The sequence below is a fragment of the Apaloderma vittatum genome, unplaced genomic scaffold, assembly GCF_000703405.1.
Source record: "Apaloderma vittatum isolate BGI_N311 unplaced genomic scaffold, ASM70340v1 scaffold3192, whole genome shotgun sequence".
Classification (NCBI taxonomy): domain Eukaryota; kingdom Metazoa; phylum Chordata; class Aves; order Trogoniformes; family Trogonidae; genus Apaloderma; species Apaloderma vittatum.
The window spans coordinates 50,467-68,780 of NW_009705111.1; the positions used below are offsets into that span (position 1 = coordinate 50,467).

General features: G+C 38.8%; 1 protein-coding gene across 1 annotated transcript in view; it reads left to right on the plus strand.

The window, feature by feature from the left end:
• Window positions 1-15,538, plus strand: part of LOC104270793 (collagen alpha-1(XXIV) chain-like) — a gene marked incomplete at both ends in the record, with an annotated part of 64,176 nt that extends 48,638 nt beyond the window's left edge. The window contains 5 exons of the mRNA XM_009865258.1: window positions 1,970-2,023; window positions 6,409-6,462; window positions 7,839-7,883; window positions 14,330-14,383; window positions 15,494-15,538. Of these exons, the coding sequence (XP_009863560.1) occupies window positions 1,970-2,023; window positions 6,409-6,462; window positions 7,839-7,883; window positions 14,330-14,383; window positions 15,494-15,538 (252 nt within the window). The remainder of the gene's footprint in view (window positions 1-1,969; window positions 2,024-6,408; window positions 6,463-7,838; window positions 7,884-14,329; window positions 14,384-15,493) is intronic.
• Between the last annotated feature and the right edge of the window lie 2,776 nt (window positions 15,539-18,314).

Here is an 18,314-nt window from a genome sequence, read left to right on the forward strand (position 1 = left end):
GGGCTCTTCCCCCGAGCAAACAGTGACAGGACAAGAGGGCCTGAAACTGCGTCAGGGGAGGTTGGGGTTGGGTCTCCGGCAGCCCGTCCTCCTGGAGAGGGTGCTCAGGCACTGGGATGCTCTGCCCAGGGAAGGGTGGAGTCACCATCCCTGGAGGGGTTTAAGACTGGATGTGGCACTTAGTGCCCTGGTCTGGCGGTGTGGTGGTGTTGGGTCATAGGCTGGACTTGATGATCTCAGAGGTCTTTTCCAGCCTCAACTATTCTGTGATTCTGTAATTTAAAATTAAGAAAGCATGAGTTATATGAATACTTTTGAACTTGCAAACTCTTCAGTGTACTACAGCAGATTTGAAAAATCCTCTTGTGGAACTGAATAGAAATCTGGGCTAGTACACGCGAGGACTTTGGTATCAGTCTGGGAGCCTTGGTGAATCATATGCTATGTGCCACCTAGAGGCGTGATGGAGTTGTTGCACAGCTCGACTGCTAATTACTGTTTGGCAAAAAGAAATCACCGCTGTGATGTTCTGTGAAGTGCTGTTGTGTTACGGTTTTTTCACTTATTCTGAAAACTCTGATTGGTTCTTTTTAACTCTTTAGTAGTTTGCTTTAGCACTTTTAGCATTCAAGTGCTAAAACCAATTTTTAAAAATAAGAAACCTAAATTGTTTCACATTTTCTTATATACATTGATTTTTTTTATTTCATATATAAATACAGCTAAAAATATTTGCCTCCCATCTAAATTTCTGCTTATAAGTCTGTCTGCTTATAAGTCTCTCCTGTTAAGAATGGGTCATAGAAAGCAAACAGAAGAAAGCCCTACAAGTAAGAACAGTAATGCCCTAAATACTTTTTAAATTTTATTATAATGTGGTAACTGAGGGTGAAATAATATTTACTTTCAAACTCCTTGGTTTTGTATGATTTCTCTTTACCTTTCTGTAAAGTTGTGTGTGTGTGTGTGTGACTAGTGTCAGGTAATTATGAATAATCACTAGAAATGGTTATTACTCTATTTGAAGCTCAGCTGTTCTAGAATAATACAGTATGGTTAACTGCTATCCACCTAATGAACCATTTATTTATTTATTTTAATGCCTCTTTCTTGCTTAGACAATCTGAAAAATGATTCTTGAAACATTAATGATGCCATGCCTTAGCCTGCATTAGTATGGAAGGATGCCAATGAGAATTTCATGCTGTGGAAGTTCTTTGAGATGTTCTTTAAATTGTTCTGAATGTGTGTGACGCTTTCATTTCTCTTATTGGAAAAGTATGCATGCAAAGAGTGATGTTTATAATTTTTTAATCTCCAATGACTTTCCTTTAAGGGAGAAGGAAATATGTTTTTACTAGCATTAGGTGATTTCCTTTGGGTATTCATTTTTTTCTTTACCAACAGCTGGACCTATATCACAGACTTTCACAAAGGCGTGTTCTGAATAATGCTGCATATTGGTGGCCTTCAGTTAATGCCAGCCAGATCTTGATTAGCACCTGCTGATTTGGAGGCAAAAGGCTTCCTACCCTTTTCTTAATCTTGCAGTGACCTTGTCCTTAAACTGCAGCCAAGGATTAAAGGGCACTCTAAGGTTTTTTTAAAAAGTAGTTGAATTCATGAGCACAGGGCGTGCTGCTGACTGCTTTGTGGGAGCTTTTTGTGTACCAAGACCAATCTAATGGTTTCATTTCAAACACTGTCTAGTGGATAAAGCTTTTAAGCTAAGAGAAACTAAACCCATGCTGACATCTGCTACAATTAAGTTTAATGAAAGCTGCCTAAAATCTGTGGCTTTTCCAAGTCCTTTCAAGGAACCATAATGGATTTTGACATTTTGGGGATGGTAGAACAAATCTATTTCTTGTTTCTGTGATTTGGGATTGTTCAATGAAAAATGGAATCAAAACAAGTACATTGGAAACACTCCTACTCTGTAAATAATTTGTCTGTATGATTTCTTTAGGGTTTTCCAGGGGATATTGGTGCACCTGGATTAAATGGCCCTGAAGGTCCTAAGGTAAGGCTATAAGAAAATTTGTTCATAATAACATTAGACAGTAGAAATGTCTGAGGAAAATTCTGAGAGATGGACACTGGCATTGTGACAAGGTAATATTACTGCCAAATTACGGGTACTTTGCCTCAAGTATTTACATGAAAAAGTTGATCTAACGTTTAATAATGTCCATGCGTCTATGAGGTTAATTACTGTGTAATATAGAAGCATGTAATCGCAAGTTAAATGTAGGGAACTATGGAGAAAATGCTACATAGCTAGAAAGTAGCCTATATTTCACCTGTATTTAAATAAACTGCATGCCAGTCTCACCTGAATAATACAGATTTTAAACCAGTTTTGAAAGGAGTAGCAGGTAAAGTTATGGAAAAATTAAAAAAAAATTCTCAGGCCAGATTAAATAATAGATAAAATAATATATGTATAATAATAATATTGGATAGAATTTATCTATCAAAAAATTACTGTGCCAGATTAGTTTAGCCTCTGTTCTTTAGACTAATATTTTAGTGCAAGCTTAGGCAATAATTTGCATGTATAGTGTTTTTTAAAAAGTTTTGGATAAAAGCCTATATGGGAGATTTTTGTTTAAAATGGTAAAGCTAGAGATTAGTACAAAAAGTGCAGGCGAATCAGAAATTAATTTAGAGGAAGGTGATTGAATAACATCTAAAGATTGACTGCTAGTTGTTGAAAAGCAAGTACCAATTACGTTTCTCACCAGCCTTGGGACTATTCTTGCATTGTATCTTCAGTGATGTATATGCACAAGTATGATGGAATGAAATTTGTATATGACAGAAAGTTGAGCATCTTTAGATATTCTTAAAAACTTTATACTAAATCATCTGACTTGTTTTACTTCAGACTGATGCAGGCGAGGACTAAAACATAACTCCTACTGTAAACTTAGAGCTTGACATCTGGCAAGAACGAAGGGCACTGCCAGATCTCTGAAATAAAAGCACAATAAGTTGGTTAGAAATTAAGTGAAATTCTAGAACATGCAAGAAAAGATGTCTCCTTAATGCCACTGCATAAAGCACAAGAAGATTTTATCTAAGTAGTACACACTGGGCTTTTGTAAGCTATGGGCATTTGCATTCCAGAAGGACTCAATCAGGTGGGACTAGATGCAGAACAGGATCCTTGAATGATTGTATTCTGAGAGGCAGCTCATTTCTCCTACCAAAATGAAGGGCCTTTTCAACTTTGTAAGTAAACCAGAGGACAGAAATGGGAGAGGCAAAAGAACTGTGCAAGACCACCGATATCATCAGCCCAAGGACAAAATGCACAAGTTGTCCATAAATAGAGATAGAAACAACAAGATCTCCTATCGGTGGAGTTGTGGAATTCTGTGGCAGACTGCTCAGTAAAGCCTAGGACAGGGAGCAGTAAATAGTTTAGAGCTATAGTCTTATTTGGACCTGGAAGATTGTAACAATCCCTCCATGCCAAAATCAATCATTCTTGAGAACATGTCAAATAATCCAGTTGCCAAAACCATAGCTAATCTTTTCTGCATCTCTTATCTTTCAGCTGGGTCAAGAGCCTTGTCCCAAAATAGCTCAGACATGAATTAACTAGGAAGGCTCAGAACACATTATCTAATGTGGCAAACTGGGGAGAAGTTAAAATACATTTCTGAGATAAGTGTGGACTTTTTATCTGGTTCTAACTGATTGCTTTGCTAACTTGTTTGTATGTATGTATAATGTTAGCAGCCGTATATGAATGGGTTTTATTTGGCCACTGTAGTGGCAGTTGCTCCTGTGTTTCTGAATCTCTGGGGCACTTAATGCACTTTGATGCAAGACTGTGTCTGGGGTCTAGGGGAAATGGGAGAAGAGAAATTGAACAGTTTTTTGAACCGCAGATCAGATTTGATCTTCCAAGCTGATACATGAATGATGTAACTGAGGTCTAATCCCTGCCGTCCAGTTTATTCGCTGAGATAATATTATATCCAAAGTGTTAAATTAGATGTTTTTGTTAGAACTGACTTGACGTTTAATACATACATTATTGATCTATTGCCTTTTCACAGATTCCAGCAAAGAATTTACTAAAATGTAGCTGGCGAAGTTTAGGACTGTATTCCTTTGATACAGAAGTTACATAGCTGAACAGGATTCAGTGGTCTCTAGCACATTTGGTCTTTGAGACAAAAACCTTAGACAGTCTGGCCTAATCAGGGAGAATTGATGGCTTACGTTTGAGAAGATTACCAAACTGGAAAAATTGTTGCACTGCTCCTAGTACCAAGGGAGAAAGGCTGCATAACGCTGGAAATGTTTGTCTTTTGGGATTCCCAGCTGTCTTGTGTTGACTACAGTTTTAAAAAGTTTCCTCCAGCTTTTATTTTTAGAAATCTATTCTCACTATGCTGCTCTTTTCCTCATGTTTTTGTTTATACTTCCTCAGAAGCAATATCCATTTTAAAATAAGTCAAGAAATCTAAGTAAGCTTTATTTTTTAGCAGTTGGCACGGCACAAATTCAGCTTCTTGGTGGAAAGTTTAAGCTCTCTGAGCGTGATCAGGCATCTCTAAATACTAGTAAAAGTTCTGGATTGTCAATTTTCCGTAAATTAGTGCAGTAATTAGCAAATCTGACCTCCCTAAAATAATATTCAAAGGATTAATTACGTCATTTGGTCTACAGCACATTACTTAGCTGGGAAACAATATTTTAGAAGGTGTTTGATCTTGATCCACCACTTATTAAAAAAAAAAAAAGCACTCATACAATTAAACCAAGGGAATAAGAGTATTTTTAAGAAGTTCTTAAATAATTTTTTTTCCTATGTTATTCTTGCAAGTATTTATGCTCTGTAACCAAGAAAAGTGAGAGGAAAAGATGGTCAGAATATGCTGACTACAACTGTAGTTTTTCCAGCAGTGTGTTGTACCATGGAAGCAGTTGAGAACTTCTTTCCTCTGCTCCTTTTTGTTTGTTTGGATAACAAATTTAATAGATGTGGATATTAGAAGTTTCACTGCTTCAGGGAGGGATGGTCAGCTGGCAAGTTATGCATGTGAAATACTGGATACCCTCGCTTGCTGACTCCCCCTTTCTTTTCCAGACGCTTTGGCACATATCTAATGTCTATCTTCGTTTTCTCTTTGTTGCCTGAAACCTCAAAGGGGAGATGGAAACTTCATTTTGCAGCCTGGGACTTTGTTCCAGACCCAATTAAGTGCAGTAGAAGGGTGTGCACAGTAGCGGCGTTGCTAACATTTCCCCTGTATGATTGCATTGTACTCAAAGCTGTATCTCCCAATGTGCTTTGCTATTAGAATAAAACAACAGTTCTGTCAATTTTTTTTAAAACTTTTTTACTAACTGCACAACCATATTACTTACGTAGTGCTACTCAAAGCAGTCCTGTCACTTTTGTGGTGGTGTGTCGAATGGCAGTCCACCCGTCTTTCCCAGACTAGTGGGCTCTTTGGTGAAACTCCACACCTTGAGGTGGCCTGTTCTGTTTTCTGTTCCATTTTACTTTGTGTGCTAAGTAAACTGTTACTGGACCAGTGCCTGCACCTTCTGTCTAGACTTCAGCTTCATTAGTAAGCAATTAATAAGGCTTATACTTGGAACTTTCCCACTGTTGCTTTCTTCAGAGGCTAATCATATCTCTCCTAAAGGGCAGTTTTCTTTGTTCTTGTTACTTTATCTGATATTGTAAAGCTCAGCTTTCCTAGAACATTAATAATATGTTTACGCAGATTTTGTTGGGTTTTTTTTCCAACGCCAAGTCAAGTGCTTTCCCCAATTACTACCACTGTAATTGGGATGACCGAGATTTTTGACACACTACTAGCTGTGAAATCATTTTAACAAAGTTTTGGAAATGTTGGTGTGAGCAGAGTTGGCAGAGGGTAAGGTGCTTTATCTCTGGGAAGCTGATTATAATCCTGACAGAAAAATCAGGACTGAAAAGAAAAACTTGTTTGGGGCAAGCTGATAGTTTAAATTAACTTTGTTCCTTTCCATTGCAATGTTGTCTTCGTATGTTATGCTACAGATTACCTGAAGTAAAGATCTCAGAGTTTCATTCGTTCTGCTTTAATCTTCATACGATCGTGTGCTGTATGTCTTCACAAACGAGGAATTATTCTTTTGTGAACTCCAGTATTTTCTTATTTCATTTTCCAAAAAGAAAAAAGCTTTGAAAAAATATATGTGTTAGAAGCTTGTAAGATACTGTTTCCCAGCAGGTATAAAAACTCTGCTGCATCTTCCCCTAAGAACAATGGTCAGAAATGATGTTTGCTCCCGCAGTTTTGCATTTCTGCCCAGGTTTGTAAAAAGAGAGAAACTAGACCAACCTGATTGTTAGTTGATGTGAGTTCTTACTGTGTTTGTTTGGATGTTTAGGGACTTCTGGGTGACCGAGGGCCTCCAGGGCCACAAGGCCCCAAAGGAGTTGAGGTAAGATGTAAAAATTATCCAATCAAGAGATTATGTTTAAAAGAAAATATTGTGAGGGGTAAGAGGTTTAGACAACAATGGTTATGTGTTTATGGTGATGTCTTGCAAAATTTCAAGTTTCTTTTGCATTTTGGCAGGTGTTGCAAAGAGGTTTTAGCAGCCTTATGGGGCTGTGCATCCATTTTGTGGTTTTAGTTATTTAGTGGAATCTCAGATAATATGCGTTGAGTCAGATGTGATTCTTTCAGTTAAACTTGAGAGATGGAGGTGTGGTATGGAGATAGAAACCATATATTGATTTGATTATACTGTCCTAGATATGTTTAAGTAAACAGCTAGACCCCTGTTAACTGAAGGGGGACGAAGGTGGCTCTTCATCTTATGAGTGTATTGAGTATTCTTAATTTGTCATCATAAAAATAAAAGAAAAAACTCTCATCTCTTAGGTTAAAAGTAATTAACACTGGAAGCAATTTAGTCAGTGATTCCAGGGTAGACCTCCAGACTTCTAAGTAGCTTAATTGTGAGCTTCCATATCAGATACTGAGTAAAAACTAACAGTGGAAAAAATATTTATTTATTTAAAAGGCAGGAAGCTGCAGATAGGATTGGTTAATTTCTGTGTTTCTTATCACTTGTAATTGAAAAGGTTGTGTACCACTTCCTTCAAAACCTGGAGGAAATCTTCCATATTGAGGAGAATTAGTGAACCGTAAAATGATCACAGCATGACATCCTGGCACGGCATTGATACAAATCCCTGCTTTAATATAACTGTGTAATGAGTGAACCCTGAAGAGTTAACACTGCAGTTTCCCATCTTGCGTAATTATATCAGCACACTGTGCAGCACAGGCACGGAGCCTCATTTCTTCTCTTACACACCTGACAAGCCTGGCCCCCAGCCTCCCTCCGTCCTTGAGAAAAGGCAGAATGACTTGGTTAACTCAGTGGCAGTGCCATAGCAACACAGAAGAGAAAAGCAGGAACGTTCCTACTGAATTTATAGTCATGAAGTATCAAATGTTGCTAGAAGAGAGTAACTGTAGGGCAGACACAAAGGTTGACCCATCGTTGCTGAGTCTCTCCCTGCTCAAAACTGTGAAAATATTGCTATAATGGTAGGTATACCAGCAATTGTACAGCTTTTTTGGCTGCATCTGGTGGCTATATAGGGCATGGCTTTCTGGCTAATGACTTTGTATGAAATCAGGTTAGTCTCTCTTATACTGTTCCTATCAGACTTGGGCTCATACAAACACATATGAAGCAAATTTTAAGATGATATAATAAATACAAACTGTTATCTACGTATTTTCCTCTTTTTTTCAAGTTAAACTTGGTATCAAGATTACTGAAGTCTTGATTTCTTTTAGGGAGAAGTAGGACCACCTGGACCTATTGGAGCAGTGGGCCCAAGAGTAAGTATAAATAATTTTGTTAGAATAGACTATTTTTCAGCAGAAGTACTCCTTTAAAAGGTAAATTTACTGCGAGAAGTGACTGTGTTAAAATGGCATCTCCTGAGTAAATGTGTCTCTTTTCTCTGTATATGTTCAAAGCAGAGCTGGGATGATAAATGTTTTTCTATATTGTCATAGTTTGAGCCCACCCTGCTGGGAACAAGAGCTACACAATCACTTGCTCACCCCCAACCCCATCCTTTTATGGGAACCCTTTAGGGATAGGGAGGGAGAAAATTCAACAAAAAGCTCAAGGATTGAGATTAGGACAGGGAGGGTTTATAGTCATGGGCAAAAACCAGAATAGACTTGGGGAGAAAATTAAAAATTTAACTTACACCACCAGTTATCAGCTAGATCAGAATAGGGTAGTGAGAGAAATAAATGATACAACCAGATCTTAAATACCCTTCCCCCCACCCCCTTCCCTTCCTGACTACCTCCTCCCAGCCATCAGCACAGGAGGTGGAGGGTGCATTCTGTTCGTTACTCATTGTCCATGGCAATTCTTCCTCCTTGGGACTCCTCTTAGTCTTCCTCTGACGCCATGTGGTGCCCATCTCATGGGAGACAATTCTCCTTCTCCACGTGAGTCCTTCCCACCAGCATGGGACCCACCCATGGGCTGTAGCGCCCTGTGCTCCAGCTTGGGTCCTTCTCCAAGTCGTGGTTCACCTCAGGTGTGTTCTCTGTTCCTGCATGCTCTCTCTCTCCCCTGGCATGGAGTCCTCCACGTGCTGTCACATCCTGGATGTTTCACTGTGGTCGGTCTCCTCAGTTCTCAGCCTCTCATCATCCTGCCACCATCTCAGCATAGGCTCAGGGAGATCTCTGCCCCCGTGCTCTTCTTCCTCCTCTTTGTCCTTACCTATTGCAGGGTTTTCCCTCTTCACCTCCTCCTTCTCTCCAGAACAAACACCTCCATGACACAAAGGACACAGAGAAAAGGAGATGAAGAGCCTGGCCCAACAGGATTCCTTTCTTAAATAAGTGATCATAGAGATGCTGATTGGCCTGGCCTTGGCCAGAGGTGGGTCTGACTTTTACCTGGGCTGGGGGAGGCTCTGGAAATTTTGCAAGGAGCCACCCTTACAACTCACCCCCCACTACCAGAAAACCTCACCATACAGAAACCCATGACACATATGAAGACTTGGAAAGGAAATCACAGCCACAGTGCACAAAATAAAATTTTTGAAAATGAAAGAGTCAATAAAAATCTGCTTATGGTGCTCTTGAGACAGATGAAACCACTATGCACTTCCTAGGGACTGAACCAGATGATGTATCAAAATATTTAAACCAGGGATTAACTCACCATGAAACACACCATGAGACTCACCCCGTAAGGAGAAATACAAAGGACTGATACTTTAAGAATGCATTTTCAAATTAATCTGGTAGACAGTTGCTGAAAACAGTAAAGGTGGCATGTTACAATACTGTTTGTGGTGCCATGTTTTAAAACATCAAAGTTCTAAACCAACAACCAGTTTAGTTAAAAAAATTTAATAGTGTCTAAGTATTTTAGTGGACTTCAAACTAATTTTTAGAAAAATTCTAAGCTAGAAATGGCTACTAGCCTGCACTAGGGACTATGGGAGTGCTGCTAAGTTTATTGAAAGCAGTAGGATCTTCTGTCTTTGCTTGATTTGCTTGTGTGTTGTAATCACTGGCTTGGTCTTTACTTTGGATGATACCCCATTTCATGCACGAGTTAGGGAAGTCTGTACCATTGTTCCTCAGTTCTAGAGTGGATATATATAGTCCTGTGTCATTTTTCCTGTTCATTAGTTAGTCAAAGCTGGGAATTTGTTTTCTGTTAGAAGTAATATTAAAACACTTGTTTACCACATGGATTACGTGGTTAAAAAATAAAACAAACCAAAAACCCCACAAACAATCAAAAAACCCTCTTTGTTGGGTGTTTTTTTTTGAGCTGAGGAAAAGATGCAAAAAATTGAACAGAATTTCAAAACCCTTTGTAACTCAGATCAATATTCAGTTTAATCTAATTGAGCTTCTGCCAAGAGCCTCATGGAAAGTGTTATTTTAGCTGCATCATACTTTGAGTCTTCTCCTTGGGTAGGGCTTCATGGCTGGAGAGCATCTGCTATACTGTGCTGTGACAATTGGAAAAGACGACGCTGCACTGGGTGACTCATGGGCAATGAGACACCGACCTTCACATTCTCTGCATCACCAGGCAAGCAGAGGCTGCCAGCATCTGGTGTCAAAGTGACCCAAACTTTATGTGTAACCTCGCAAACTGAAATGTATTTAATCTGTTTGGGTCAATTTGACCTAAATTATTTTGGTTCTCAATGGGAAGTGTGCACATCATTGGCATTATCTTAAGGCTCCCTGGTTTTCCTCTCTCCAATAAGCTGTTGAGAGATGGATGTGTGGATCTGAGGTGAACCCCAGCATTGCTGTCTCCAAGCACTTTTTAGTAGCTTGCTGGCTAATATGCCCTCCTGAAATGAGAGGTAGGGGAAATGGAAGTTTTACTTGGGGGTTGATGGGGAGCCCTGTTTATTTTTCCCCCTCATCCTAGGGCCCATTTTCTTTCGCCTGGAATCTGTGGCTTCTGTTGTCGCCAGCTGATTTACAGCTCCAGGCCAAGTTGTTTGCACTGCTGCTTTGAACTCCGCTCCCATCTCTGCCTGTCCTTGCTTCTTCACTCCTGCTTGTAACATAGATTATGTGATTATATCATAGAGAGAGAGTCCCAATCATGAAGTTGTTAAATCTGGTGTAGTTTAGCAGGACTGAGTCAGTAAGCTGCTGAATGCATCTGTCTCTTTAAATTATGCTTGCTTGATTGCAATTTCACATTCATTTGATTTACACAGGCATTTTCCATGAAAGGAGTTGAAAAAAAAGTATATACTACATAAAGTAAATGTTGTCAAAACTGTGTTGTCACTGTACTAATTAAACAGCCATAGGGGAGGGGAGGTCTCTGTGAAGGACCTGAAGAAGTGGTCTGGCTGTGCATGGCCCCAAGGCACCATCAGCTGACAGCTGTGTCTTTAGCTGACAGATGTGCCTCTAACTTGTTTTTTGCAGCCTCCAGGGCTGGGGATTCTTCATGCTCCTTGGCAATGTGCTTCAGTCCTTTGCCTGTTTTATGGACAGTTTTTCTAACGTCTAGCCGTTCTATCAGAAAGTCTTGTCTGTGTCTTTCGTGCTACAACCTTGCTTCCTGTCCTATGAACCTTTTTTTCTTGGACATGATTAATAGGTTAGTCCTCTTTTCAGCCACTGTTATTCTGACTTTCTTAGGGCCTGTCTAAGCTAGGTAAAGCATCCTTGTAGGTGATGTATTGTAAACCTTTGATTATTCTTATGAAACTGTTCTAGTTTTTCTTTGTCAGCAATGGAGCGGGTTTCTAATGCTTCTGGAATTCGACATCTCTTCTACTGTCTAGTTTTCAGGTCAAAGTATTCAGCCCCTAGTTCAGGTTTAGGCATGCATGAAGCGGGCAGCCATGAATTTTCACCTAATTTTTCTACACCCCACCTTCCCCCCAGCCCCTACCCTTGTTTCTAATGCTTGCTTTAAAAAAAGTGCATGAGATCAGAAAACCTGGGACCTACCTGAGCAATTCTGCCAGCAAAAATAGATCATCCTCTACTGGAACAGTAGGTGGATATGAACCTGCAGTCTGGTTCTCAGGTCACAGTTTGGAAAAGAATTCCCATGTGTCTAAAACAACTGCAGCGAAAACTGGGGGTGCTTCCCTGCTTACTAAGGAAATATCTCAGGTTCCACAGAGCTCAGCCTCTCTGAATTCAGGAAGACGATTTTGAGCTGAATCTGATGACACGATTTGATTTTTCATTCATTCTGTTCCAAGCTTCCTGCTCATTCTATTCTGAAGTCAAGTAATTATATTCTCTTAAATTGATCCTTCTAAATTAAAGAAATTACTATTTTGAGTATTTGCTTATTTTTTTTGCTGTGGAAATACAGTAGATGCCACATTAAAGAAGTGGCTACATTTATTATTTTTCCTCCAAATTAACTCTTTCTCAAAGGCTATCCAAATATTATCCTTTAAAATATTATCCTTTAAAAGGGGGGAGATTTTTTTAAACCAGAATGTAAAAAGGAATTGTTGTGAGTTGATTCCTTTCAGAGATGCACGTGTAAAATAGAAGCTGATATTTTTATCATCATAAGGTGGGCAGTTCCTCCTGAAGATGGAGCAAAGTGCCCTCAAAGCTGCTCCACTCCCCCAGTGCAGAATTTTCTGAAGGAGGCACATATCTTCCTGTGGGCTGAATGCATATGAGGAGCTTGTGGAGGGATGGGAATATTTATATTAAAATATCCACACCTGTTTCAATCTTTCATGAGGTGAAAGGAAGCACAGATGGTTGCTGTTTCCTGAAAGGGAAGGGTAGAACTTAGAGCTGCTATTTTAGGAAATTGACATTTCCTTTGGGATTACCCTGCCCTGGAAGAGTAATTTTCTCAGGGGTTTGCAGGCAGAAAAGCAGCCATCCCGAGTTTAACCTTCTGTCAGTGGCTTTTCCTCCATGTGTAATTTACAGTTGTATTGCATTTTTGTTTAAAGCCAAATCTGTATGTTTCAAATTGCTTTACCAGTTAAATCCACTTGTTCCGTTTTTCCGATTAACGTACACCTGTTGTGTGTCCTTCGCAGCGAGTGCATAGCTGGGGTAATGCTGCCAAGAAACCTTCACGAGTTTTAACTCCAAATCAGTTCTAAGAACTAAAATTATCGAGGTAGTTAGTAGTGGCCACTAGTTTTCTTTCAATTAATTTCATTTAAAACATTTTTATGTTACAGTCTTGTTTTCTAGAAAGACCTTAAAATTCTTTGCAGCCAAGTAGTTAAATGGCAGGTAGTAACCTGCAGAGGCCCATCAACTGTTCTTTGCTAAGCCTTGTAGTAAAACGTGGTTTGCTTTATCTGGGTCTTTCGGAACTTCTCTTAATGGTCTTTTTGCCCTGCATTCCTGGCTGTGCCATGTTATAATCCATTGGCAAAACCAAAAATCTATTTCTAAAGCAGTGATATTTGTTGAAGCTTGTAGGGCAAAATGAAATCACTCAAGCAGGCAGAAAGAGCGAGAGATAACAAGGGATTAATATGAGAAGTCATGGAACCTACTAATTAGGCAATATAATTTCAAGCTGCATAGAGAATTTCTCAGATGCCCAGAAACTAATACACACATTATGCTCTGAAAGACAGGCACAGAGCAGCCAGAGTAAAAGAGCCAAATGGAAGAAAATCACATATTTTTTTGAGGAAACCTGATTGTTATCTGTTTCTTTCGTTGCTCTTGTCTCAGGACAACCAATGTGGAAAGGAGAGTTCTCATTACAGAGTCCTGTAATTGCAGTTATTCAGTCTGTTGGAACAATAGCTGATAATTAGCTTTTATTAGAAATCAGCATCTTTTTGGTACTGAATCGTTAAAATGCTGAATTAATTTTCTTTCTTCAGTTGTCAGGCTCCAGCAAGCTCATTAGCAACTTGCTCGAGAGCCAGATCCAGTCCATTGGACCTTTACTGTTGGTCTTTGCCTCAGAGTAGATGCCGGAAGTTTGTCTAGGCACGGCTATACTGCTCAGATAACCATCTTTTATGTTGTAGAGGAAATAGATTATAACTGGAGGGAAAACAACTTCCTAAAAGTGAAGCTTAATTAAGAACATCCAATTGAAAATTCAGGAGGAAAACATTCCGGTTTGTATGCCTTTGTGGGTCTGTGTGAGTGACAGCAGAGGGAAGGATGTGTGCTCTAAAACGCTTCAAAGATCTCGCCACTTCATGGCCTCCTGCTCTGAAAGATGTTGGTGTATTTCTTCAAGGTAACAATGTGTTATTAAGAGAGTATCATAGCATCAAGCTCTATCAGCAGTAAAATGCTGGTGGCTTAAAACAATCAATTTTATGAACAAAGAGGAGAGGATATTTGAACTGATTTTGTCTGGTTGTGGAAGGACAAGTTATGACACCAGTCGCCGAAGTCTAAACATCAAATTCTTTTAGTGTGAGTTCCTATTCTGCTCGAATTAGCCAGCAGAGAACATGACCTTGCCTTTTCTTTGTCTTATTTCAGTTTCACTTCAAAAAACATATTAATATGTGTGATTCTTGGATTGTGACTGGTTTTCACCAGTGTTAACTGCTGTGAGAGTTAATGGAGATTCTGCTTACTATACTAGAATATGCTGTAATAACAGTATAATTTCAGATGTAGATTTATAATTACACTTGTTTCAAATGTTGGTATTAAATATGAAAATGTAGATTTTTGAGTTCTCATATCTGTATAAATACAGGAATTGGGATGAAATTATATATTTAAATTAAAATATTTACTTTTTTGTTATTTTTTTACTCTAATCATTATTTTAGGGAAAGCCAGGACAAAAAGGTTATATAGGTGATCCTGGACTAGAAGGTTTAAAGGTAAGTGATAGTTTTATGTGTGAAATGAAGTGTTTGGAGTATCAACTCTGTACAGTTATACACTGCTATACACAGTGGCATGCCAGTGAAAGGATATGAGTACACGTGCTTTCATATAATATAAAATGTATCTCTTACTAGTGATTCTGTTTTCTTGCAATATCTCATTTTCAGAAAGAAATAAATTATGCAGCTCTAGGAGATAAGGATGTGGAAGCCAAGACAGCACCTGCTCAAATGAGATCTGGCTGCCTGGGGCTGTGAGGCTGGCTGGGACTGGGGCAACAAGGGACCCGGGGCAGTTCTTGCGCTGGCAGAATCTCAGGGGTGTGAAGGCAGATGAGAAGTGCTGCATTTGAAAGACGAGCTTGTGACAGCTGAATATCTCAGTGCTGAGTTGCAAATTGAGTGAACTATCCTGATTTGGGCACCCTGTTCATCAGGGCACTGAGATTATCGTCATAGTCAAATAGTTATTAGTGTGCATACACCCAGCTTCCACTCGTATAATAGATAGGAAGGTGTTCCAGGGTTATGTAATGTGTCTTGCAGCATTATTTATGAGAACGTAATTAGTTAAACTAATTACTAATTAATTAAACTAATTCACTAAACTAATTAATTAAACTAATTCATGTCAGTTCCAAGCTTTTGGGAGAGGGAGAAGTTTGTTAAAATGTCATTCATATGTCAATTTTCCCAGCATTTCCTAAGAAAATTAAAGTTATGAATAGTGTGCGTAGGTAGCACTTACTTTTGAAACAGTTGTGAAATAATAATGGTAATTCACTGAAAGGAAGATTAAAATGAAAAAAACCCTATTTGTTTATAGTGTTTGCTGACTTAATGTGTTTAGTAAGCCCTTAATACACAGTTTTCATTTTTTGAGCAAGTCCTAAATGCATCAGGATTTTTTTCTATAAAATCAGAATTAGCCACTGACAAAATTAAAATTTTGGTAGTTGCTTAATTTAAGCTTTTAAAATTTTAATTGGCGGATGTAATATAGAAAATAAAGAGACTCTTAAGAAAATAGAGGACTTCAATACACACGTATGAAAGAAATTAGTTTTCTAATGAGATGCATCATCTGTTTTTTACATTTAACAGGGAGAACAAGGAGACCAAGGAAACCTTGGAAAAACCGGTGAAGCAGTAAGTTGAATTCTCTTTCTATTTTTTTTTTTTTAGTTCTATGTTTATTTGAGAGTGAATGAGTAACTTGGTGCAGTAACCTTCTGATTGTCTTTCTTTGAAGCTGTACTACTCTGACTATTCCTTTGTAGACTTTCAGAATCATACTATTTAAAGAGATTCCCCATTTTAAGTATTTTCCAGAGTTAATTCTGCTTTTTTCCTAATAGGTTGGGTGAACATTACAGGTAGTTGTAGGGATCTTCCAAAGCATGTTTGAGTAACTGAATGAGTGGTCCTTTTCCAGGACATCTCTGAAATCAAACATGCCACACACATACAAAAAAAGAAAAACAAAAGGCAAAGTACAAATGCTAGTAGCTGCTGTGACTGATCTTGAGATGGAATCCAAAAGAGTGTATGGAGTAAGACATGTGTCCTAAGTGACACCTTATGAAGTTTGTGTTGCCAGATGCTTTGTGACACCAAATACAGGAGATTTGTACAAATAGCACGAAATAACGTGCTATTACTGTACATGCAATTACACTTCCCCCCCCGCCCCGCTTTTGACTTATCTATTGTTTGGTTTTTCTTCATGATCTTAACTGACCAAGTTTTTCAAATTGCAGAATGTGATGCATGCTTTTAAGCCCATAGCAGAAATAAACAATATTGGGGTTTTTTTAGCAAATGGGAATCCATCACAGTATACCAGTTCTCCAAAAGAAAACTTGTGCGTTTCCTGAATAAGCTGTTAAAAGAACCAATTTTACAATAATGTCCTGTAAATGTTGAATTCATGGCAAATTATGACATGAAGCACATGTGCACATCTGCTATTGATAGAAAAGGGTTGCACCAATATTTTCCTTCTGTTTCTTTCCATTTTCTTACTCTTCCTGGTATCATCCATCTTCCGTCTTTGACTAATCCATCTGTCACTGCTGCCTGAAGTGCCAAAATAGTTATTGTTTTTCTGTAGCAGCTTTTCCAGGTCAAGTGCTGCTTAATATGTGCTTAAAAAAATAAAGCTGGCAACTGTGCACAAGCAGAGAAGTTTCAACAGCAGGGGATTGGACCGTATTGCTTGGTTATTCAGTCTAATAAGATGGGATACGCACTGCAATACGGCTTTGTCAGCAGGCAAGAAGCCATATTGTCCATGTTTCTTAGGTCACATGAAGCTGCTGACTCTTCAGAGCACATTTCTGCTGAAGGATTTTTGGATGCTTGTCTGATATGGAAACCAAGTAAACTAGATTTACAAAACACGCACTGTGCTCATAATTTTCAAATGACACACATTTTAATACTAGATGAGGAATGTGCCTGAGATCAAACTTACACGAACTCAGACACTGATCCTTAAGCTAGCCCTATAACAAAACCTGTTTCTCTGGCTACAGAATATGCTGTGTTTAAAGGGGAAGATGGGCAGGTTCAGGTGATGCTTCTTGGCAAAGCTGTGGTAGGACCCAGCAGCTGTCCTTTGCGAGATATTCAGTTAACTGCCGGACCGACCATCAGGTCCAATTGAAAAGTCACTGGTTAAGATAGCGGGCAGTAAGGGACAGCAGGCACAGCACCTTTACGCTGCTGATGGGACAAAATCTTTTGAAAGCCATGCCGAAGGAAACTACCTCTTCAGCTACTGAGAAACTTGCCCTTACGTTTGAGGGAGGAAAATCTCACTTTGCTGACAGCATTCACAACTGGATTTTGTATGTGTAGATCAAATGCTCCCCGGTGATGGATAGCAAATATTTGAAACCATCTTCAAGCATCTCATACAAAGACTTGTCTGTGTTAAAGTGTCAGGGATGACTTAAGAAAAATTATTCACTGCTCAATTTATTATGGCACAAAATTGAACTCATCTGAACTTAAATCTTGTCAGGATTGTGTTACTGTTTGCTAATGCTAGTGTTTCCCCAGACTGGGCCACAGGGAATAACTAAATGCGAGTTCATTCCAGTTTCTTTTTGCCAGCTACATTACAGAAATTCAGCCCTAGGCTCATACACTTCTGTAATTAGAAATTACTGACATTTATACACAGAGACAGAGTACAAGGGTAAAACTGTCAGCTGCAGCATGTACAACTAGTGTCAAAAGGACAAACTAAAATAAGCAGAGTTTATGAACACAAATCCTAGAAAAATAATCTTCAAAGACCCAGATAAGTTACATGTCAGCAAGTTTGCTCAGTTGCAAATAATTTTTGAAACACCAGAAGGGAAACCAAGCTGAAATGAGAAGTGCTTTTCTGCTGCCAAAAAAATAGCCAGAAAGAATAGAAAGTTAAGGTCCAGCAAAGTAAAATACCAGTGATATTCAGGCTGACGATGGCAGCTCCACAGCAGGCTGAAAATGGTTAGCCTGTTGGGCCATGTGCCTAGGAGTTGAGTTGCTTTTGAGAGGAATTCCTGTAAAGTAATTACCATTCCTCCTGCAGAGGTAAAAATTAGCTGGATTAGACACAAGAGATGCTTAATTCATGGAGAATGCAAACTGTAATTCCTTTTGTTTGAAGAAAAGCTTAAAAGCTTAAATTGATGCTTTCAGGATGCTTAACGAGAGTTTTTTGAATTATCATGAAAAGTCTGAGCTTTGGGGATATGCAAATGAGAATTGTAAGCCACAGGCCAAAAGAAAAATCAATTGAGGAAAACTTTTTTAAGTTGGTAAATACATGGGGCATTACCAAAGGCTTCAGAAGAAGAAACTAGTTCAGGCTTCTTTCAGAAAAATCTTGAATACAGATTAGTGATAAGTTCTATGAAGATCTTCTGGT